This window comes from Dromiciops gliroides, chromosome 2 (assembly GCF_019393635.1).
Source record: "Dromiciops gliroides isolate mDroGli1 chromosome 2, mDroGli1.pri, whole genome shotgun sequence".
In the NCBI taxonomy this organism is placed as follows: Eukaryota; Metazoa; Chordata; class Mammalia; order Microbiotheria; family Microbiotheriidae; genus Dromiciops; species Dromiciops gliroides.
In genome coordinates, this window is record NC_057862.1 from 440,691,306 (window position 1) to 440,715,476 (window position 24,171).

The 24,171-nt window shown below is 37.5% G+C and overlaps 1 protein-coding gene across 3 annotated transcripts in view; it reads right to left on the reverse strand.

Moving 5' to 3' along the window:
- The window catches only part of SLC17A9 (solute carrier family 17 member 9), a 51,537-nt gene extending 38,563 nt beyond the window's left edge, over positions 1 to 12,974 (reverse strand). For all 3 annotated transcript variants that reach the window (XM_043981051.1, XM_043981050.1, XM_043981049.1), the window contains exon 1: positions 12,447 to 12,974. In XM_043981051.1, the coding sequence (XP_043836986.1) occupies positions 12,447 to 12,604 (158 nt within the window). In that variant the 5' untranslated portion in view covers positions 12,605 to 12,974. The remainder of the gene's footprint in view (positions 1 to 12,446) is intronic.
- Between the last annotated feature and the right edge of the window lie 11,197 nt (positions 12,975 to 24,171).

Consider the following 24,171-nt stretch of genomic DNA (forward strand, 5'->3'; position numbering starts at 1 on the left):
CCGTAGTATCTCTCTCATTCATAACCTTCTCTCTATTCACATGACCATTAATCCAGTTCAAGTCATCACCTCTTGGCTGGATTACCAGAAAAAAACCTCCTTTTTGGTCTTCTTACTTCAACCCTCTTTGCAGGCCAATCAGGGGCCAAGAATTATTGATTCATCCTCCATAGTATCTCTCTCATTCATAATCTTCTCTCTATTCACATGACCATTAATCCAGTTCAAGTCATCACCTCTTGCCTGGATTACCAGAAAAAACCTCCTTTTTGGTCTTCTTACTTCAACCCTCTTTCCAGGCCAATCTCTCAGCTAAAACTGATATACCTAAGGCACAACTCTAATGATATAATTTTCCTCCTCAATAAATTCTAATGGCATCTTGTTAGCTCTAGAATAAAATACAAACTCCTCTGACAGTCCTTAAAGTCCTTTACTTCTTGGTTCCAACCAACCTTCCCATTCATATTAACCTTCTTACTATTCCTCACACCCCATTTTCTATGCTTTTGCAAAGACTGCCACATGTTTGAAATATGCTACTCCCTTACCTGTGCCTTCAAAGCTCAGTTCAAAGCCACCTTCTACATGAGGCCTTTCCTGATTCCCATGACTGCTACTAATGTTGCCATTAAAAACTCATAACCTATATTTGTTTTACATATATATGGATACAAACATATATGGGATGTATAGTATATACTTATATGTGTACATGTTGTGCCTCTTGAAAGAATGTAAGTTCATTGACGGCAGGGACATTTATTTCTTTTCTGTCATTGTATCCTGAGAGTCTAGCACAGGACTTGGTATATAACAGATACTTAATAAGTTCTTGTTGAATGTTTCTATGCCATATGCAGGGTGGGTTTCTTTTACAGAATAAAAGGCAACTATGCTTTTAGACCATGTGGTATTTTCTCAGAGGTCCCTGCTCTTCCAAAAGAGTCACCACCAAGTCTTTGTCAATCTGTCCCTTTATATAAGTGTTTGAAAACTTTCACATAGATGTTACTGAATCTCAACAGCTCCTTTCTTACCCTCCTCTTCCCCTCCTTCCTGATGTGTCCAGTTTGAAGCCCAGCTAGTCTGACTAGAACATTTCAGCTTTTTAGCAAATACATTCCACTGTGAGCACAAGGTAAATATCTAAATATGAAGTGACACAGTCAGGATTGTTAGGTTTTAAAAAAAAAAAAAAGCTGGCCAATTAAACACAAACCCCATGGGTCTGTGTAAGGTAAGCAGAATGCTTAGCCAACCCATCAAATCTGGCTGGGAACTATAAGTTTACATGTACATTGTACCCTGATTTCATCTATAAAATGCCCCCATTTTGTGTGAGATCCTGTTCAGAGGTGAGAGAACACTTCTTTTCATTTGGTTTTCATCTGAGCTAATTAGGTTCTGGTTCAAATGAGGACACTTTGTTTAAAATTATTTGCCTCATAGGCAAATACTCTCTACAAGTTAGAAATACTATATGCTCAATAAAGAAAGAATGAAAGTACAAACAAAGGCAAACATTTCAGGAAGCAAATTCCCTTATGGGATTTTAAACATATAAAGAAGGCTGATGACACAAAATTACAGGCTGGGGTCAGCTATGAAAAGAAGTCAGTCTGGGGTAACAGTTTGTCTCTACTTTGTTACACCCCATCCTCCTAAAATTTTAAGCCTAGAAACACCTTTGATAACTATAACAGAGAGAGAGACAGAGAGAGTGACAGACTTGGAGAGATAGAGACAGAGAGGCAAAAAGAAAGTGAGAGAGAGAGAGAGAGAAAGAAAGAGAGAAACTCCATTTAAAAGGGGGGGAAAAAGACTTCAGGGGGTGGAGCCAAGATGGCAGAGGAAAGGCATTAAGCTCTCAAACTCACTACATGATCACTCCAAAAAATATCCAAATAATGCCATAGGACAATTCGTGGAGCAGCACAATCCACAGAAGAATGTGCTGAGACCATTTTCCAACCAAGGACATCTTAGAAGGTCAGAAGGAGGGATTAACATACACACCCAATTGGGTGGAGTAATCTATTTAACCTGGGCAGTAAATGAGCCTAACACTCATCAGAATTGGCTCTAAGGCCTTAATCTCATCAGAATTGGCTCAAGGAGGGAATAACATACACATTCAATTGGGTAGAGTAACATCTCTAACCCTGCAGGAAAATAGGAGGGGAAGGGGAAGAGAGAGGGACAGAAGAAGGGAGGGCAGATTGGGGGAGGGAACAGACAGAAGCAAATCCCTTTTGAAGAGGGATAGGGTAGATAACAGAGTAAATAACAGATAACAGAGTAAAGGTAGATAATAGAGTAAATATCATGGGGAAGGGAATAGGATGGAGGGAAACAGTTAACAATAGTAATTGTGAAAAAAGAGAAAAGGAGGAAAAATTGTACAAAAAATATTTATAGTAACTGTGTGGTGGCTAAGAATTGGAATCAAGGGAATGTCCCCTCAATTAAGGAATGACCGAAGAAGCTGTGGTGGTATATGATTGTAGCGGGATGGTATTGTGCTATAGGAAATGACAAACAGGATGATCCCAGAAAAACCTGGAAAGACTCATGAACTGATGTACAGTGAAGTGAGCAGAACTGGGAGGACATTGTACATAGTGACAGTAGTATTGTTCTATGATCAATTGTGAATGACTTAACTACTTTCAGGAATACAATGATCCAAGACAATCCCAAGGGACTAAGAATGAAACATACTGTCCACTCCCATAGAAAGAACTGATAAAAAGCACCTGTGGATTGAACATATATAACCTATATCAGACTGGTTGCTGTCTTGTGGAGGGGGGAGGGAAGGGAGGGAGAGAGAAAAACTTGGAACTTTAAATCTTATGAAAATGAATGTTGAAAACTACCCTTAGGGTCAGCTAGGTGGCACAGTGGATAGAGCACCGGCCCTGGAGTCAGGAGGACCTGAGTTCAAATCCGGCCTCAGATACTTAACACTTAACTAGCTGTGTGACCCTAGGCATCACTTAATCCCAATTGCCTCACCAAAAAAAAAAGAAAGAAAGAAAGAAAGAAAATTACCTTTACATGTAAGTGGAAAAAATAAAATAAATGTTTGTTGCAAAAAAAAAAATTAAAGGGGGGAAAAAACTTTAAACTTCCTAATCCTGTGATGAATTGATTACACCTATGGTACAGATTTAAAAACTATGCCAGCAGGGGCAGCTAGGTGGCGCAGTGGATAAAGCACTGGCCCTGGATTCAGGAGGACAGGAGTTCAAAGCCAGCCTCAGACACTTAATACTTACTAGCTGTGTGACCCCTGGACAAGTCACTTAACCCCCATTGCCTTTCTTTCTTTCTTTTTTTTTTTTTAGTGAGGCAATGGGGGTTAAGTGACTTGCCCAGGGTCACACAGCTAGTAAGTGTTAAGTGTCTGAGGCCGGATTTGAACTCAGGTACTCCTGACTCCAGGGCCGGTGCTCTATCCACTGTGCCATCTAGCTGCCCCCCCCCCATTGCCTTTCAAAAAAAAAAAAAAAACTATGCCAGACCACAAAAAAAAAAAAGAAAAGGAAAGAAAACCACACACAAAAAAACCCAACTATGCCAGAGTATTGGAATTCGTCATATATAATAGAGGCAGTCCAGAAAAATCAATGAGAAAAAAATAAATTTGAAAAAGTAGATGTTTAGCTATCTATGGCAGAGTGAAAATGGTACTGGATTCAAAATCTGAGGACCAGCATTCAAATTCTAACACTACTTGTTATTTACCTTGGTGACCTGGGTAAGTCACTTTACTCTCTAGGCCTTTGTTTCCTCATCTGTAAAATAAGGAGACTGAACTAGCTGACATCTGAGATTCCTTTCAGGTCTAAGTATTTGGGTGATGAGTCAGATTAGAATCATCTCAAAGGCTCATAAAGTCACCTATAATTAGGCTGGAATCCTTAAGAGATCCAGTAAGAATACTGAAAAATCAAATCCGGCCTCATACACTTAACACTTACTAGCTGTGTGACCCTGGGCAAGTCACTTAACCCCAGTTGCCTCACTAAAAAAAAAAAAAAGAATACTGAAAAATGAACTAGACAGAGTGAAGAGATTTGTTACTTCCTAACTCTGTGTCTTTGAGCAAGTCATTTGACATCTTTGAGCCTCAGTTTCCTCATTTGTAAAATGTGCTTGATGAATTAAATTATATCCAATGTTCTTTTCATCTCTGAAATCCAATAATATGTATAAGATAAATGACATTAGGAAATCAGTCCATTCAGAGGTGCTTTTACACATAAAGCCACAAGGTTGAGACAAGAGACACCAATTTGGAATTTTTTTTGGAAAATCAGCAAGAAAGATCAGAAAAGTAGATCTGTGGAACACACTCACAAATAAAACATGTAAGTAAATAAAGACATTGGCTAAGTGCTTAATAAATCCAAGAATATAAACTACTAGGTAAAGGACTCCCTACCTGACAAAAACTCCTTTATAAAATGAAAAGCAGCTTGGCAGAAAATAGGTTTAAAACATCATCTTACATCATATTCCACAATAAGCTCCAAATTGATAAGATCTAAACATAAAAGGTAACATAATTCAAATTTAAAAGAGAATAGAAGGAGGTATCTTTCACAACTATAGTTAAGATGAGGCTTCATATGCAAAGAAAGGATAAGAGAATATCAAGAAAGACAAAAGACAATTCCAACTATATAAAATGTAAGAGCATTGCACAAAGTCAATGCTATTCAAATAAGAAGAGGAGTTATTGGAAAAAAATTTGCATCAAATAACTACTTTGTTGGATTGAGATTTGGACCTGTAATTTCATAAGTATAGGGAACTCTTGGATGAGGAATCTTCCTTTGCCAATATAAGTTGCTATCTACCCTATTTACAATCTTATCAAGGTGCCTAGAGTAGGGCTTCTTAAAACTTTCCCCACTCACAACTCGTGTTTGCCCAAGAAATTTTTACGTGATCCCAGGTATATAGGAATATGAAATAGGTATACATAACCTTTTACTGTTGCCAAATTTTTTGCAGCCCTCACATTGTTACCCCACATGGGATCTCAACCCACAGTTTAAGAAGTTTTGGCCTAGAGCAATGTGATTTACCCTGGGTAATACAGTCAGTGTCAAGGGAAGAACTTGAACTCAGTTCTTCCTGAGTCCCAGGACTGATCTCTGTTTACTAGCCCATGCTGCCTCTCATAAAAGTCTGATATGCTGGCCTCAGACACTTGACACTTACTAGCTGTGTGACCCTGGGCAAGTCACTTAACCTCAATTGCCTCACCAAAAAAAAAAAGTCTGATATGCAAGATATATAAGGAATTGACACAAATATATAAACCTAACAGACATTCCCCCAATCTAATCCACTAATCTTAGTGATGGAAGGAAATAAACAAAGTTTTAAAAATACAAAAATTAAATAATAAATAATGTATGACACAAATCTCCAAATTTTTGATAAAAAAATTTATAAATTAAAACAACTCTGAGGTTTCACCTCATACCCTTCAAACTGGCAAGGATGACAAAAAGTGGAAATAGTTGATGTTGGACTGTGGTACAAAAACAAGAAGCCCTAATAAAACTTTTCAAAAGAAATTAATGAAAATTATTTTTGAATAGAAAAGATACCCTCCCAATCCCAATCTCACCCTCCCTACCACAAAGAGTCTAATAAGAATGCCTTAAAAACCAGAATAGACCAAGATTGTTCAGAACACAGTTACATTTCTTAAGCATTGTGGGTAGTTCAATTCCAAACCCAAACCAAGCAAACAGAGCAGAAAGCATATAACCTCTATGCTCTACTCCCATAGTTAACTGAGAAGCTAAAGAAGAAAGTTAAGAGGTAGAATGCAGACTGCTGTTACAAGTGAGTGGGCCCTTTCTCCATTTACAAATCTTCCTCAGTGGTGTGCCTGCTCCTAGTTTCTCCCACCATGAAATGCCATCTTCCACATAGCTGTGAAAATAACATCCTTATAAGTCAGATATGATAATGTTATTCCTCTACTCAAAAAAAAAGTGGCCATCTTTTGCCTATAGGATTACAATACAAATTCTTTAGCCTCGTATTCAAGTTTCTCCACCCTGTGGCTCTAACTTACCTTATTTCATATCCCCATCACACATATCCAGCCTTATTTCATATCCCCATCACACACTCATTTCTACTAAATTAGACTATTCCCTAAACATTCCATCAGCAGCCTCCGTGAATTCACCTGAGTTATTTTGCAAACCTGGAATGTACTCCCTCTTCATCTCTACCTGTCAGAATCCTTCAAGGCTCAGCTCAGTGTGCTACTTCTTCAGCAAAATCTCTTCGGTCCCCTCAAATTGTTACTGTTCCTTCTCTCCCCAGGTAACCCTGCATTATATTTATCTGTGTATATATTGTATCATACCTCATAGAATAGAAGCTCTTTGAGATCAGAAACTATGTAATTTTTGTTTTTCTATCTCTAGTGTCTAGAAAATAATAGTGGTTGAATCTATTTTAACCATTGGAAATGAGATCCATATTTTCTTTCTCTTGATGACTGATTGGCTAAGGAAGTTCAAGGTTGTAAATGTAATGCCAGGGTTCAAATGATCTGAGTAAAACATTTCCTTTTGCTTGAATCTTCCAAAAAAAACCCAACAACTTCTTTTCAGAGCTGGCTAGAACCCCATATTCTGCCATGCAAGCAACAGAGATTTCTTTTCCCTTTATCTATAGCACTGTTGTTTCCTGGGCCTTGCCCTTTCTGTCAATACCATGACTGAAAGAGAACATGGCAACTGCCAGCAAATACTGTGGACAGTTTAAGTCCTGTTCCACAAACAAGGAAAACATTTGGTGATGCAGTCAGGGCAGTAAATGCAAAACTGCTGACCAACCTAGGTGCAGGTTAAGTCCATTTCATCTATTAGACTGAGCTGTCCATAGGACACACCTTCCAGCATTTACTTTGGTCCTGGGTTGATGGCCTTGAGTGTGCAGGGTATTCTCTTCCTTCACTCTCCAACATTCATCAATTCTCACTTCAAGATAATAACCTCCAGAACTCACTCCAATGTCAAAGGAAAAAAAATTGATACTGTACTGTGCATTTTAGCTGTGTATAGCCACTAGAAACAATTTTATTTCACATTTATCTAATATCCAAGCGATTTCTAGACAAAATAACATAGCCTCCCCATGCGTTTTGGACATATCCCTCTCCCAAAAGGGTTTGAGGTAACATTTATATGAACTTTGAAAAAAGGAAAATACATAAGAAAGTAAAATATAGTTTGGGGTTAATATTTCATAACAGTTCGAGGTAGAATAATTAGTCATTATTCCAATTCCTTCTTTAACCACTCCTCTCAAGAACTGAACATCCCTTCTGAATGGAGAACAATGTATCATAGTGCCATTTCTTTTTTTTTCCCATAGTGCCATTTCTTCAGGGGATGGGAATGATAATTAATGATATTAATCATACAAGAGGTATTCTTCATTAAAAGTTTGTTTCTCCCTTTAATCTATTTCCTTAAGCAAGGCTTTCTGTTCTCAACCTCTTACCCACCTTCAAGGGAAAAGAGGAAGTCTGGAAAGGGCTATTAGGTGAGAAAAATATTATTTCTTAGTACTGCTAGAAAAATTGAAAAGGAGATTTTTAGATTGTTAATATGCTTTCACACCAAGAAATTCTGCACTGGAAATGGAGTTATCAAAGTCTCCACCACACTTTCCTCTAGACTATAGAAGACCTTTCTGTTCTTGATTGCCATGGCTTGTGAGTTGGCACTCACCCTAGCACTGTTCTTCTCAATCTCACCCAGCCACAGAGGCTTCAAGAAATAGAGAGCCAATGAGGCAAAGACTGCAAGGAATAGGTGGTCCCAACTGCCTTGGAGTTAAATACTGTGATTTGAAGTGAGGGCAAGGTTCAAGCCGTATACCTCTACTCTTCTTTGGATCCCATTTTCCCCTGCCAGTAGCAGGCATTCGGGAAATACAGTTGACTTTTTTTTGTTGTTGTAAATAATCTGAAAAGGATTGAAGAAGTCCTGAGTATTTTCACATTTGGCTGACTTTAAACAATGAGGACAACAAAAGCAGCTGCCTTCAGTGCCAAAGTGGAAAGCATACTCAGTGGGGACCCGAGTCCTAAATCTGTCACTGAATAAATAAAGTAATTAAGTGAGCAAATCACTTCTCTGTGGACTATCATTACTTCACCTATAAAATGAATATAATAGTGTCAACCCTAACTTCATTAGAGGGGTGTTACAATGATTAAACAGTAATATTTTATCTTGATGCAGCTTGAATCAATTAATCAAGAAGCATTCATTAAGTGCCTACTATGTGCTGTGTGATAGGTGCTAGGGTACAATGACAAAAATAAAACATCCACCCTCGAGGTGCACTTTAAATTTAAGGACCTGAAATTATATTAGGAGAAATAACATGTACATATTTAAGAAGACATAAAACTTATATAAAGTGAATACAAAGTCATGCCCTCCCTCCCCCAGCAGGAAGTGATGCTTTGAGCTAAGCTTTGAAGGAAGCTAAAGATTTTAACAGGTAAGGAAAGAGCATATTCCAGGCATGGATGACAACCTGTGCAAAAGGATAGAAAAGATAGAATGTTGTGTGTAAGGCACAGCAAATAGACCAGTTAAGCAGTGCAAGCCAGGACAGGTAATGTGTAGTAAGTCTGGAAAGAGAAACTACATAAAGCCAGATTTTGAAGAGCTTTAAATGCCAAACAGAAGAGTTTGAATTTTATACTACAGGTAGGTAATAGGTAGCCAGTGGAGCTTTTTGAGCAGAGGAATATCATGGTCAGCCTTATGCTTTAAGAATGTAATTTTTTGGCAGCCATGCTGGGTTGATGAGATGAAGACATGAAAGACTTGAGACAAGGAGACCGAGTAGAAAGCAACTGAAACAGTCCAGGCAAGAGGTGATAAAGCCCTGAGCTAGGGTCCTGGGAAAAGAGAAAAGGTACAGATGCAAGAGATGTTGCGGTGGTGGAATTTACCATACTTGACAGCTAATTAGATGTGTGAGTTAAGGAAGGAATCAAGGGGGATTCCTAGTCTGTGAATCTGGGTGACTGGAAGGATAGTAGTGCCCTCAGTTGAAATAGGAAAGTCAGAAAGAAGAGCAGGTTTAGGGGGAAATGTAATGAGTTCTGTTTTCGACAAATTGAGTTTGAGATTCCTAAAGACCATGCATTTTGGGTGATGTAGTACTAGAGTTTAGGAGACAGACTAGGTATGGATATGTAGATCTGGGAGTCATCTGCATAGAAGTGCTAATTGAACCCTCGGAATTTGAAGAGACATATAAGCTGCTATACAAATGAATTATGGATTTGGCATCATAAAACCACAGATTCAGACCTGGAGGGGACATCAGAGGACATCTAATCCAACTCCCTTCTTTTACAGATGAGGAAATGAGTCCAAAGTAGTTAATCGAGTTTCTCAAAATCACATATAGGTGGGATTTGAACAGAGGTTTCTAACTACATATCCTATGTTCTTTCCCCTTTACCATGCTGCCTTTAAAAAAATTATAATTTACTAAATAAAGCAAATCTTAAAATAAGAATTAGAAGAGAATTTAGCATTTCACTGACACTGTGCATGAAACACCCAGGATCTATGAGGTGAAATGAACAATTTACAGGGATAATCACAAAGCCCTGGAAACTGTCAGACCCTGCTGCTTCAGGAATGGAGCTAAGTCATGCTCCAACTTGGGAACCCTATAATTGTGAAACAAAAGTGGTGAAAAGGAGGAAATGAAGAGAGTGGGTGACCAGCCCAGAAACTAAATTATGCTTCAAAGTACAGCTCTACTATCTTTAATTGGTCACTGGAAGAGAAAAGTCTGTCACAATTATGATGTGTAACTAGCAGCAGCTTATTCATTCTTCAAGGGTCACTGTTTCCCCTCCCAACATACCTTTATTGCTCTTTCATACATAGTTCATCATGTACTTTACTTCATCTATGCTTTGTCACTTATTTTGCCATTTTAATTTGAGGGCTTTTCTTTGATTGATTGTCTGCTTTTCATTCCTGCATCAGTCCTTCAGAACCATTCCTACCACAATCCCTATATTGTTTCCTCTCATCTTCATCACTATCAATTAAAATGGGAATACCAGGGGCAGCTAGGTGGCGCAGTGGATAAAGCACTAGTCCTGGAGTCAGGAGTACCTGAGTTCAAATCTGGCCTCAGACATTTGACACTTACTAGCTGTGTGATCCTTGGCAAGTCACTTAACCCCAATTGCCTCACCAAAAAAAAAAAAAAGGAATGCCAGTTATTTTCTTTTTACATCTAACTCAAATTTCTAAAACTCATTTTCATGATTCTTGGGTTTATTTGGAGTATGTGTGTATGTGTGTGTTGTGGAGGCCAAATTTAATATGTAGAGAGTTAATTGGGTGGCTCACCGTAATATTGGGATTCTGAAAATAATGAGGGACCTCTAGGTCCAAAGCTCCCTCCCCTCCAAACTGCCTTTTTAGATATTTCTCCCAGGCCAATAAGAAAGGAGCCTAACAGTCTCTTTTCCACAAACGAATCAGACTTTATTAATGGGAATAAAATACACAGCAAAGGTGAAATTAATAAAGTCAAAGACAAGGGAATAGGGAAAAAGGAAAATGGATAATCCCCCTAACTCTAACCAAAACCTATACAATTTCCCATCTCAATTCTAGCTCAGCTAATTCAAAAGAGCCAGGCTTGTTTATCAACTCACCACCAGACGTCCTTAGCTTCAATGGGAAACAACTATGCAGCCAGGGCCCACAGGACAAACTACCAAGAAAAACCTCTCTCTCATCCACTCCCGCCAGCTCACCCAACAGGAAAAAGATTGAGACTGAAAAGCGATTGAGCTCCCCTCACGGAGCCTTTACTCTCCCTCCTCCAAAAGGGGAGGTCCTTAAAATTGCCTGTGGAGGGTGGTTTCTTTCTCCTGCTGACATTGTCACTCAGGCCAGGCCAGGTGTAGCCTATCCCAATCAGTCTGCCAAATTCCATTTTTTTACCACAGTGTTTTGGGAGGGGTGATGTGTAACTCATTTTTTAAATCCACTTTGTAGAGCTTCTCTTTATTCACAGTGCCTGTGTAGTAGGCTCTTTAAAATGCTTGAATTGGATTGAATTGGTTCTTTTTACTATGTAAAGTCTTTATTTTTCTGACAGAGAAGTTTAGCAACTTTCTATAGTTGTGGCTAGATCAGCACAATTCCCAGGATCTGTCTTGGAACCTAAGTGTCTCTTCACAGAAAAAGTATTTGGAGGGTCAGTGGAATTCAACACCAAACACTTCATCTTGAATTCATAAAATTTAAAAGAGCCATTAGAGACCCTTAGAGATCAAGCCCCCTCATTTTACAGATGAGGCGACTAAGGTAAAGGGAGAAAAAATAACTTGGGCAAGGTCCCACAGTAAATTGCAAAGACTAGATTGGAATCCAGGTCAATCCACTATTCCTTTCAATAACTTGGAGATTTAACTTTGAGTTTTATCTCTCAAATCTTACTTAACCCTCTGTAAAGTAAGGATGATACCTGTAATACTGATTTCTCAGGGCTGTGAGAATCTAAGGGATAATAATGTGAAAAGTGCTTAGCAACTCTTTTTTTTTTTTTTTGCAGGGCAAGGGGGGTTAAGTGACTTGCCCAGGGTCACACAGCTCGTAAGTGTTAAGGTACTCCTGAATCCAGGGCCGGTGCTTTAACCACTGCGCCATCTAGCTGCCCCGGCTTAGCAAATCTTAAAGGCTACTCTCAATCATGAAATTCTAAACTCCCTGAGAGTAGTGTTTTATTTATACCAACAAAGCCCCTTTCCACACTAAGTACTAAAAAACTGGTTTTTAAATGTGTGTATATACATACATAATATGTGTGTATTTTTATAGGTACATACACAGAATTCAAGTCACTCTAGAAATTTCTTTTTTTCTCCTCTTCTACCTACCCATCTTTGAGGTCTGGGGTCCCAGAAGGTTTGAGCTTAGTAAATTTGCCCTCTCCCAATTTCTGCTATCTGCCTATCGCAAAAGGAGTGTGCTAAGCCCCCAGGGTCATCTGGGTACAAAGCCCAGTTTGAAGAACTGCCTACATATAAATCAGTTGGGAAAGCAATCTTTGTAGGGTGAAAACAAAACCCTCGACAAAACTAAGTTGAGCGTTGTTAGTCCTTACCCAGAGGTTAATAATTTCACGACTGTAGCTTTGCTACTTTGTACATATTAATACCCAACACACACACACACACACACACACACACACACACACACACACACACACTCCTCTTTTAAAACTGTTACCCTGAAAATTATGACTTTTAAAACTACAGAGAAGAGAGGGCCTCAAAGGTCAGGAGACCAAGAGATAAACACTTCAGGCACTGGGCTGGTTCTTCCTACCTGGACCAGTAAGTCTCTGCGCTGACATCTCTCTTCATTTTTTCAGGACAAGGTGCTTTGGACCCTAGCGGCGGCTGGAGCGACAACTGATGCTGGTGCTGATGGTGACAGTGGTGATGAACCGGTGCGACCCCCAGTTTGCAATGCCCTGAAGCCATAGTGCCCCTAAGATGGATGGAAGCAAGAGGGAGAAGCTCCTCTAAGGATTTGCGGGGGTGACTTTGGGCCGTTTTCCCATGACTGCAAAGCTATGGGCTGGCAGAGCCAGTCCTGCGAGCGTCCCAGATAGTCTGTGGAGCACCAGTGTCTCTCCAGGGAGGTTGGAGGGAAGGGGAGAGGTTGGGGGCGGGCCGGCCAGTGCGGGGAGGTGCCAGCCCAGGACCAGCTCGGCCGGCGAACCGTCTTGTCCGCTTTCTGACACTCCCCCACAATCTCGCGGGTCAGGTCAGCAAAGCGAGCCAGAATCCCGGGGAGCGCCGCGTCAAGTCCACGTGTCAGTCGGAGTGGCTCTTCCTGTCCGGGCGTTTCCAGGACGTGTCTCCCCCCGAACTGCCACAGCTGCAGAGCCCGGCTGGGCGTGACTCCCTGCCAACTGGCTGGCTAACTACAACTCCTCAGGATCCACCTTCGGGACAGCCAGCTGCCCATTGCGGTACTGGACTGGGCAGTTCTAAGGGGTAAGGGGCGGGGGGGAGGGGGGGTTATGGCGCGGGGTGGAGAAGGGAGGGCGGGGACGTTGGTGTGGGGGGGTAGGAATATGAGGAAGAGGCGTTCCATCTACTACTGGCTGGGACGTTGCTGCAATTTTATCACTTGAAATGTGCAAGAGCCGGAGCTGGTCCGTTTGTTTCCCCGTGAGAGATGAGTTCCGAGACGCGGCCAATAGGCTTGTAGCTTATAGTGCCTAGCTCTCTATCCTCGGTGAGTGGGCTGTGTGTTTGTTTCTGTTGCACAGTATTTGTTGGACTTAGGGAAACAGCGTGTGTGTGTGTACCAGTACCAGTACCAGTATGAACATTTGAGAAAAAGAAAATCGGTGGAGAGAATTTTAAGGCCTTTCCTTCTTAAGAAAGGGCTACCTTTAAAAAAAAATACTGTGATTTCACCACTGTAGGGAGCCACCTATTTTAAACTTTTCTTTGGGCTTACCCCGTGCTTTGTAAAGTCCATTAAGATAGCCACGTTTCTGCATTATTAGATAAAATGCTTTTAAAAACCCATAGCACAAGAACAATTACCTTTTATTAAATATCACTGAATACTGAAAAAGGAGTCCGCTGGTTACTTCATTAGTATGGGGAACTCCCGATGGGGAAATTCCTCCACCAATCTAGATCAGCACCTCTGAAACTTTGAGTCTTGCAGGGGTTAAGTAACTTGCCCTGGGTCACAAAACCAGTGTGCACTGGTCACATCTGAATCCAGGTCTTCCTCTAACTATCTACGTCATGCTATTTCTTCCCCCACCTATATTTCGAGACAGACATATTTGCATCATACTGTCCTCTGCCTCTGTGGATCCTTGAGTCATGAATATTAAACACTCCTGGAAGATTTATGCTGGGAAAAGGAATTCCTGTGGGCTTTAGCCTAATTGCATGGTTTATGCCTTATACCTTATACCTAATAGTTTTGCAAATACATGTATTTTTTTTAAGATAGCTAGTTCCGGGGCAGCTAGGTGGCGCAGTGGATAGAGCACCGGCCCTGGATTCAAGAGGACCTGAGTTCAAATCCAGCCTCAGACACTTGACACTTACTAGCTGTGTGACCCTGGGCAAGTCACTTAACCCCAAGTCTCACCAAAAAATAAAACAAACAAAAAAATGATAGCTAGTTCCATGGGAAGCTCAAATTTCAGCAAGGGAAAAACTGCCAGATCTCAGAAGAAAATGTAAGTCACCTATTCCAATTTTCCAACCATTTCAATTATCCCTCCAAAGATATCCTATACATCTGCTGGAGTTGATAATGAAATGAAAATGACACTCCTGAGTTATTTCTCCACCTTCATCCATGAGATTCCTTTTGGCAAAGGTTGCAGGACAGATTGGAAAGTTAGGAGTTAACTTTAATTCAACTAGTAGCAGTTACATAAACAGTTCTAGAATTGCAGTTCATCTTTACATTCCAAGTATTAATGTTAATATGCTGTTTCTAGTGAGAACTGATAGAAAAATTCTTTTAAAAATACAAGTCTAGGGGCAGCTAGGTGGTGCAGTGGATAGAGCACCAGCCCTGGAGTCAGGAGTACCTGAGTTCAAATCCGGCCTCAGACACTTAACACTTAACTAGCTGTGTGACCCTGGGCAAGTCACTTAACCCCAATTGCCTCACTAAAAAAAAAAAAATACAAGTCTAAAGTAAATTTGGGTTTCTTGCATTTTGTCAGTGATTATTTAGCAAAACTAGATTATCAACTAATTAGGGTTTTTTTGAAAGCAACATCATCGCTCTCCCTCTCTTTAGTTCTGTTCTTTGCTCCCTTGTATTTTTTTCCCTGTAATTGTCAAAAGAGGGTCTCTGTACAGAAATTTACTTAGGGTGATGGTGCTCCTAGTATAATTGTCTTAGCAAACAGGTAATAAACGGATGGGCCTTTTTGCTCCATCTGAACTTTTTTAGTTCTTTAATTGGTCTGCTGCTTTAAGCTCTTGCTTACTCAAAATTTCTATTTTCTTCCCAGTAGTATAACACTACTTAACACTTGAGACCTTGTTTTTCTACATGCTATTGCTTTAAAAAAAAACCCCATTTTTTGAAGTTTATACTAGAGTTCAGGGCAGGAAATCAGGAGCTAGTGACAGTAAGCACTTGAACATTTAAATTTTAATGTTATCCCGAACTTAATAACACCTTAGTCAAAAGCTAAAAGTTTTATTTGCCCATATCAAATGTATGCTGGCCTCTCATTCCTGCTCCACATTCCTATTTGCTCTTCCTTCCTAATTTGGTCCTTGCCTTCTTCCAATTTTTCCTTGTTCCTTTTTTTTTTTTATCTGTAACTGTCAAAAGTGGTCTCCATACAGAAATTTATTGAAAATAAAGGTGGTGGGGGCAGCTAGATGGTGCAATGGATAGAGCACTGGCCCTGGAGTCAGGAGTACCTGAGTTCAAATCTGGCCTCAGACACTTTACACTTACTAGCTGTGTGACCCTGGGCAAGTCACTTAACCCCAATTGCCTCACTAAAAAAAAAAAAAACAAAAAAAAGAAAATAGAGGTGGTGCTTCTAATATAAAAATTAAAAGTCTCTGCTGATTACACCTTAATCATGTACTTTGCTCGTTATCATTCATTTCAAAAACCTCTACCCTTTTAAAAATCCAGTTATGATAGGTACAATGATTAATATCTAACATGGTGGGTGGGGTTTTCTCAGAAAGAATGAAAACAAAAACCTTTGTGGGCAATGCTGTCTTATTGTTTTTTGTATTCTCACTTACCATTCCTGCTAAGCTATATGGATAGATGCTCAATAAACCGATGCTCAATAAATATTTAAGTTACAACTGCCTCTGTTATTGACAGTAATGAATTATAAGCTGTCAAGATCAAAGGAGCAAAATTGATTTTTAGGAAGTAGGTAATTATTTTGTTCTTACACAAGTATCTACTTTTGAAAAGCTAAGTAGAAGAAAATAAATACAATAAAGGGTGCAGAGACCAGAAACAAACAAAAAAACTAATGAAATTCTTCAGAAAGGGAAAAAAAAGATTATCAGATCATATACATTTGGTATAATTAAGGTGATCTGTCCACAGAACAAGCTCCTGTTTTTCAGCACTAAATACAGATAGTATTTCACTTTTCAATTTAATTTTAATTAAAAAAAATTTTTTTTTTTTTTGCAGGGCAATGAGGGTTAAGTGACTTTCCCAGAGTCACACAGTTACTAAGTGCCAAGTGTCTGAGGCTGGACTTGAATTCAGGTCCTCCTGAATCCAGGGCCAGTTCTTTATCTACTGGGCCACCTAGCTGCCCCGTATTTCACTTTTCAAAATAATTTCATATGCATTATTTCAACAACCACCAGTGGTTTAGATATTACCTATTTTAAAGATTAAAACTGGAAAGTAATCACAATTCCAGGTAACCAAAGTCAAACTCAAGTTAGTGGCAGAGCTGGAACTCAAATCTTTCTCCAGTGGTACCTTAGAATTTGCTACTGGGCTAGAAAGACTACAAAATGAATACAGTACCTTCCCTTGCCCAGATGGAGACATATATTTCTACCTAAGAATTGGTTTTGCCATAGATTGGTTTATAAAAAGTCCCCAAAGTTTTCAACAACTTTTTTTTTTTAACTGAAAGCTACTTCATAAGAAAGTTTATTCAGACTGAGCTCAGGCAGATCGAAAAGTAAAAACCTGTAATAGTTGTCAGTGTTTTTCTGATAGCCTAATCACCTTCAGTTTCTAATGAAGTTCTTTATGCCTAATTTTAACTATAAAAACATTTTTATTTCCATGAATTCTGAATTAGAAATAGAAGATCTTGAAGATAAAAGGGACAATTTTGATTACATAAAATTTAAAAAGATTTTACACAAATCTAATGCTAATATTACAAAGTTAACTGGGGACAAAAATCTTTGCAGCAAGTTTTTTCAATAAAGGCCTCATGTCCACAAAGTACATAAGGAACTGATTTATATTTATAAGAATAAGAGCCATTCTCCAATTGGTAAATGGTCCAAAGAGATGAACAGGCAGTTCTCATGGAAATAGAAAGTGTCTATACTCATAAGAAGTGCTCAAAAAAAAAAGTGCTCCAAATCACTCTTAGAGGAATGCAAATTAAGGCAACTGGGTCTACCTCATGTCTATCAGATTTGTAAAGTTGACAAAAAGGGAAAATGACAAATGTTTAAGAGTCTGTGCAAAAACAGGCACACTGATGCACTATTCATGGAGCTATGAAATTGGTCCAGCTATTCTAGAAAGCAGTTTGAAACTATACCTTTAAAGTTACTAAACTGATCCAGTAAAACTAACACTAGGCCTATGTCCCAGAGAGAAAAAAGATGAAAAGGACCTATTTGTACAAAAACATTTATAGCAGTTCTTGTATAGCAAAGTACCAGGAACTAACAAGGTCCCCACCAACTGAGGAATGAATCAATAAAATATGGCATATGAATATAATTGAATGATATTGTACTTTGAAAAATTATGAAAAAAGTTTCAGAGAAACATGGGAAGATGTACAAGTTGATTCTGAGTGAAATAAGAATCAAAACTATATAACATTATTGTAAAAACAAACGACTTTGTCCAACCACAATTCCAGGCAACCAGTAATGATGTGAGCTACACATGAATCTTTATGGAGAGTTGGTGAACTAAATATTCAGAATGATACATTTGGGGATATGACCAAAATGGGAACTTGTCTTGTATGACTACATTGTTGTTACAAGGGTTTTCTTTCATTCTTCTCTTCCCTCACCTCCCCCCTGTGCCCCCAAAGGTGGGGAGAAAAAAAGGAAAAAAAACTGTAACTGTTAGGATATTCTTTTATCAAAGACAAATTTGCCTCTCCAATATTTGTGCCTGTTAGTATTTTCTTGGGGCCTGGAAATTAGCAAAGACAGCCCTGGTGTTAGTAAAGGTGGTTTATTTTATAGGAATCATAACTCAATAAGCCAGGGTTTATCTTTAGGTCATTTAAGCTTTCTTTCCTAACTGGTGCTATAGACAAATCACTTTGTTAATGTTTCACAGCTATACTTAATAGTTCATGGTTAATTTAAGAATTATTCAATATTTTGACTGATAAAATACATATAATTGTTAAAGGGTCTAGAGTCCCAGTGGGACCAGATAGTTTATTTTTATTCTGTGACCAAAGACTAGATCTTTAAGATAAAAAATCTTTACAAAAAAAAAGTTTTTAAGCATGTTTCCTAAATGTCAAAAAAATGGGAGTACATAGAATAGGGGGCAGCTAGGTGGCACAGTGGATAAACCACCAGCCCTGGATTCAGGAGGACCTGAGTTCAAATCCTGCCTCAGACACTTGCCACTTACTAGCTGTGTGACCCTGGGAAAGTCACTTACCCTCATTGCCCTTCAAAAAAAAAATACATAAGAATAACCAGTACAAAAATATTACTTCTGTTAGATAATGTATAGATCAGTATTGGGTCAGGAGTATCATCTTTGTAGATGAAGGACATTGTGTATTTTCTCCTACTTCCTTCCCAACTGCTAAATTAATTTTATTTTTGCCTGCTTTAGTGATTTTTTTTAAACTAAATTTTCCCACCCTTGTGGGAAAAGATAGGGTTCACAAAGTTTTTAAAATTATATTTTATAACCATATCAATTTAATTTGGTTTTCTTTGCAATCCTATGTATTTTACTTCATGCATTTGAAAATATTATTTTGAGAAGCGGTCTACTGGCTTCCCCAGACTACCAAGGGGATTCATACACAAAAAAAAGGTTAAGAAGCCCTGATTTACAACCATGGCCTTTTTAAATTTTTTCAAACTATTAAGTTACTGATATAACCTTATGACAAACTTGTCTTATAACTAACTTAAAAGGAATTCTATACTTAAAAACAAAAGGGTGAGTCGCCATATTGGGTCAGAACAACAGTCCATATAGTCTGGGATTCTATTGCTATATAAGCAAAAAATCCACATCATAATCCAAAGTTTGGATTATCAATGATAAGTTACATTTGTTGGAATAACAAAATTATACAGCAATATGCAATGATAGAGAAATTATCAAAAGGTGAAAATCAAGACACGGGATTCTTTATTCCATTTAAATGCAGATTTGTTGTTTAACAATTAACATCTGCTATGTTATTTTCTTGAGAAGTAGTCATAAAGAACACTTAACTGCCTTCAAGAAATACTGAACAGATACAAAGACTAGAAATGAAAAGCAAAGGATTAAAAAACAAAAGGACAAATTTTAAATGTTAATTCCTACATAATGGACTTCTGATAAAGAGTCCCTAATTTTCCTTTACTTTGCACCAAGAGTCTTCTTTAAAAACAAACCTGATTAATTTTTGATCTACATATTTTTACTCATCAACAGGATAGAACTTAAAAAAAATAGATATGCACATTGCTCCCGCTAGTAAATCTCATTAATTTACAAAATTTTCAAATGCACAATTGTCCTTCAAGGCTCTCAATTGCCCCATTATTTGAACGTGGGTTTCAACCTCAATGGGAGTAGTACAGAGATTACAGGTGTCTAACCTGGCCTCTCAATCTCTGCATGAATGAAGTTATACTAACGTTTAAGAAAACCAGCGACATCCATAAAGACACAAGAAATATGGCATCTAGATGCAAAAACAAAACATATTCAAGTTATCCTACTACTATCTGGCAGATATGGTCATTTTTTTAAAAAAGTTGAGTAAATTCTGGCTCACTTTTATACTTGTTAACTGTTTTAAAGAATTGGGGGGGGGGGGGGGGACGACGGACTGACAGCTAGGTGGCAGAGTGGATAAAGCACCGGCCCTGGATTTAGGAGGACCTGAGTTGAAATCCAGCCTCAGACACTTGATACTTACTAGCTCTGTGAGCCTGGGCAAGTCACTTAACCTTCATTGCCCCACCAAAAAAAAAAAGAAAGAAAGAATCATAGGATTACAAAGGACTACTCTACTAAAATGGATACAAAGATTTAAAAAATAAAAATAGGGTGAGAACACAAGATGAGGGGGGCAGCTAGGTGGCACAGTGGATAAAGCATGGGCCCTGGATTCAGGAGGACCTGAGTTCAAATCCGGCCTCAGACACCTGATATTTACTAGTGACCCTGGGCAAGTCATTTAACCCCCATTGCCCCACTTAAAAAAAGAAAGAGAACACAAGACGAATGCTACTGAGCAGCATCAATTTTCAAGCAATCAATTTCCAAAGGGCTTCAATGGCCTTCTAGCCTAAAAATAATCCTTTCTACAACACATCTCAAAGTGGCTAGCCAAACTTTACTTGATAATTTCAAATGATGAGAAATATACTACTTTCACTTGTGGATCGCTATAATTGTTTATCAGCTCTTCCTTATAACAATCCTAAATTTGAAGACATCTTTCTTCTACCCTTTAAAGACCATTATATTAAATTTTTTAAAAAGTTATTTCTTTACTGTTAGCAAAACATCTTTTTACAGAAGCAAAATCTGTATCAAAATGATTATTCCAACAAACATATGCAGCCTTACTATAAAATTAGAACTCAGCAGTAAAGGAAATGAAACACTGATCAAGATATTAAAGGTGAAAAAATGGAGTAAAAAACTCCCACTAAAGCAAAAATCACTAGACCAAATTATAATCTTATATAGAATATAAAATTTATATGGTTTACATTATTAATTTAACAATATGTACTTCTAAAACATTAATTACAGCAATTATGTCAATGACATTAATCCACATGGGGTATTTAGCCATCGAAATAAATATTTCAACAAAACAACTGATTTTGGACTTTTATCATGGTTGACACGCTGCTAAAACTGAGTCTACTTGTTACATTAAGTTTTACCTAAATTTTCAATCCTCATCAGTTGTTACTAAGCTCAATTGTCCTAAAGATAAATAAAAGCCCAGCAGACAACCCAATTCTCTCTTTGCTCTTTTAATTTAGTCTTCTGTTGGTAAAGACTTGGTAATGACAACCCAGCAGGGATACCCTAACCTATCTAATTAGCATAGAACTTTAATAAAAACAATTAGTTCCGTCAGCTTCCCAGAATTAACAGCTTATCAATGTCATAGGAAAATAAAGATACCACAAACCACTTTACCTAAAGGTTTTCAGGTACTGCTTTGTATTTACAGTCAAAGATCATAAATTCTCAGGAAAAGAATTAATATAAAATGTTTGCCTCTGAAAGGCTTAAAATGAATTCTCATTCCTAGGTTCTCTGTATACCTATTCTTCATTGGTATGTTCTAAGTTTAAAAGTGAGGACAAAGCAAGTATGATAAAACTATTTTGAAGATTAGCTTTTCCTTTATATTTTAAAACTGGAAACCATGTCACTCAAATGCAATAATGCTTTACTAATCTGGTTTGAAAGGATTCTAAAGTTGGAAAAGGAAGAACAAAGGTTACTCTTCCTTTAACTTTACAACATCAGGAATATAACAAGCCCTAGAACACTTGGAAATTTTAACTTCAAAGGCACTTTCTACAAGAAAGCATAAAAAGCCAAAATAAATTCATTATAAAAGACATTGCTACATTATCTAAACAGTAAGATCCAAATATAGGATTTTCAGAAAAACTAATATATTTATTTTAAATGTAATTTGATGTCAAATTTAAATTTTGTTTGTACTATGATAAAACTAAGGTGGCCAGAAGGATGCTTCCAATTTATGAATAGTATCATGGGAAAATATAACTTTTTTCTATTTAAAAAAATGGAAAAAATTAAAGTCCAGGTTTCCAATGTTCACTAATATCTAAAAATCAATGTTTTTTTTTAAAATATAACTCTTTAAATGAGACTGCAAAATCCCAACACTTTGTCCATAAACACCTATTAAAGACATTTTCATGCATATGATAAAATCCACTCATGTAATGAAGTCAAGGATATTTCCTGTGTATATTTCCATAACTATACATTTCATAGCCCCTACCATTTAAGCATATTTCAAACTGATTATATATTATTTATATACATAAGCTATCTTATATACACTAATAATAAAAGATGCCTAAGGATTATACTTAACTATTTTGGTGCTTGCTTAAAGACTATGTAGCCTTTATTTTTACTCTTATCCTAATTTTTTCTTTGTGCTCCTGAAATTTTCATTTGGAGATTAAAATTGCCTTTCCATCCTAATTTATATGGGTCCAAAATCCCCAAATGAAATACTCCTACAATAAAGAAATTAATGTTAAAAATATGAAAATGTTTTCAGGTATAAGGTAGTACAGTACAATCAAACAGGTGAATGAAGATTCAAGAAATGAATGAACTTCACCTGACTGCACAGCATTTATTCTACTGTGGTACAACCATGACTGAAATATAGGGTGCAAAGTAAGAAAGCACCCCAGTACTTCACACCAACAAAATGTAGAAGTTCAGCTTGTAAAAATTCAAGAGAAAAACTTGACTATTACTGGTGAAGAATAACATTTGTTTCATCTTTGCACCCTGCTATTACATAACATAAAACAAACATATAACTGAATACTAAACATTGCCGGATTCAGCTATTCTATAAAAACTGAACATGGCAGCTTGGAAAACAACATGAACACAACCCAAGTGAAATACCAAAACAATTAATTGTAGATGACAGCAAATACCAGAAATACTTAATTACAAATACTCTTGTCACATATAAACCTTCACAAGTTAACCAGATAATCCAATTAAAATGCAAAATAAGGCAAACGAGATTGAGAATAATGCAATGCAACTATTAATGGTCACTACTTTCCACTAAACCTTAAGTGCCAATACAAATTTTTCTACACTGGATATTCAAAGGGAAGTTAAATCATTCTAATCTACAGGAAACTAAGCCACGGAAGACTTAATCTATTATAAACTAGTGCATTGTAATGTTATTCTTCACTGCTTTCTACATCAAATTTATTTTGATTATTTAGCAGTCTAGAAATACTTCGTATAGTTTATTATTAGCATTAATTTAGGAAAGTCAGTGCTCAAAAGTACACTCAAACATATATTTATATATCACAAATATATTAGCTAACTTGTGTATGTAATTATGCATATAGAAATTATCCATACACAGAATGCTGTGAAATCGAGCCATTATGTACTTCTAAAAGATTGCAATTCTATAAATTAATAAGAATGGGAAATCTATAGAGCCGATCACGGAACAAAGAGGAGTGGTACTTTGCAAAACTCTGTAGTACGACAGTTCATTAGATGCTAATCATTAGTTTCGGAAAGTTTCAGAACAAGTAAATTTCCTAAAAAGCCTCATACCACTTTCATAAAAAACACAAAATGTTTAAAAAATTCACCATCAGCACAAGGACTATTATCCATCCCCACAAGAGGATTCTCAAAGCATATGGAAAGAAGAGACAGATATGGTCATTTTTAAGGCTGCAGTTAACCCTGCTGGTGTCACTGCAAAAAAATCCCATTGTAACAAAACTGATATTAAAGAGATTACAAGGTCTCTTTAGAAGCCATTTTGGTCATTCTTGAAATCAAAAAGAAACCTTTATTTTCAGCAAGACTGACTGCAAAAAAGATGGTTCATTGATCCATTGTGAATAAGTCTCTCACCATATAAAACACCAAAATATATATATATATATATATAAAAAATTAAAACATACAACCCCTGCCCCCCCCCACTCCACTAGAAACCATACAACCCAAAAAAACAATACCAAAGAGAAATCAAACACAACACCCTCACAAAAGATGTCCTTGAATTACAATTTACAAGTTTATACACTGTTTTCCTATGCAAAAAAAAAAAAAAAAAAAGGGGGGGGGGACCCAGAAGAAAAATGCTTGATGAAAATTTGACAGAACTTTGTGGTTAAGAAAATGCATTATCTGGCTACTATAACTTAACATAAAGCAAATAATCAGTGCTCCACAAACATTTTAAGTGTGAGGCATTCAGTTGAACTGATATTCTTTACTAAATGCAGCGCTTGAATGGCTACTAAACTAAAACCCTTCAGTGTCCAATCAGAAAAGCACTGGGATG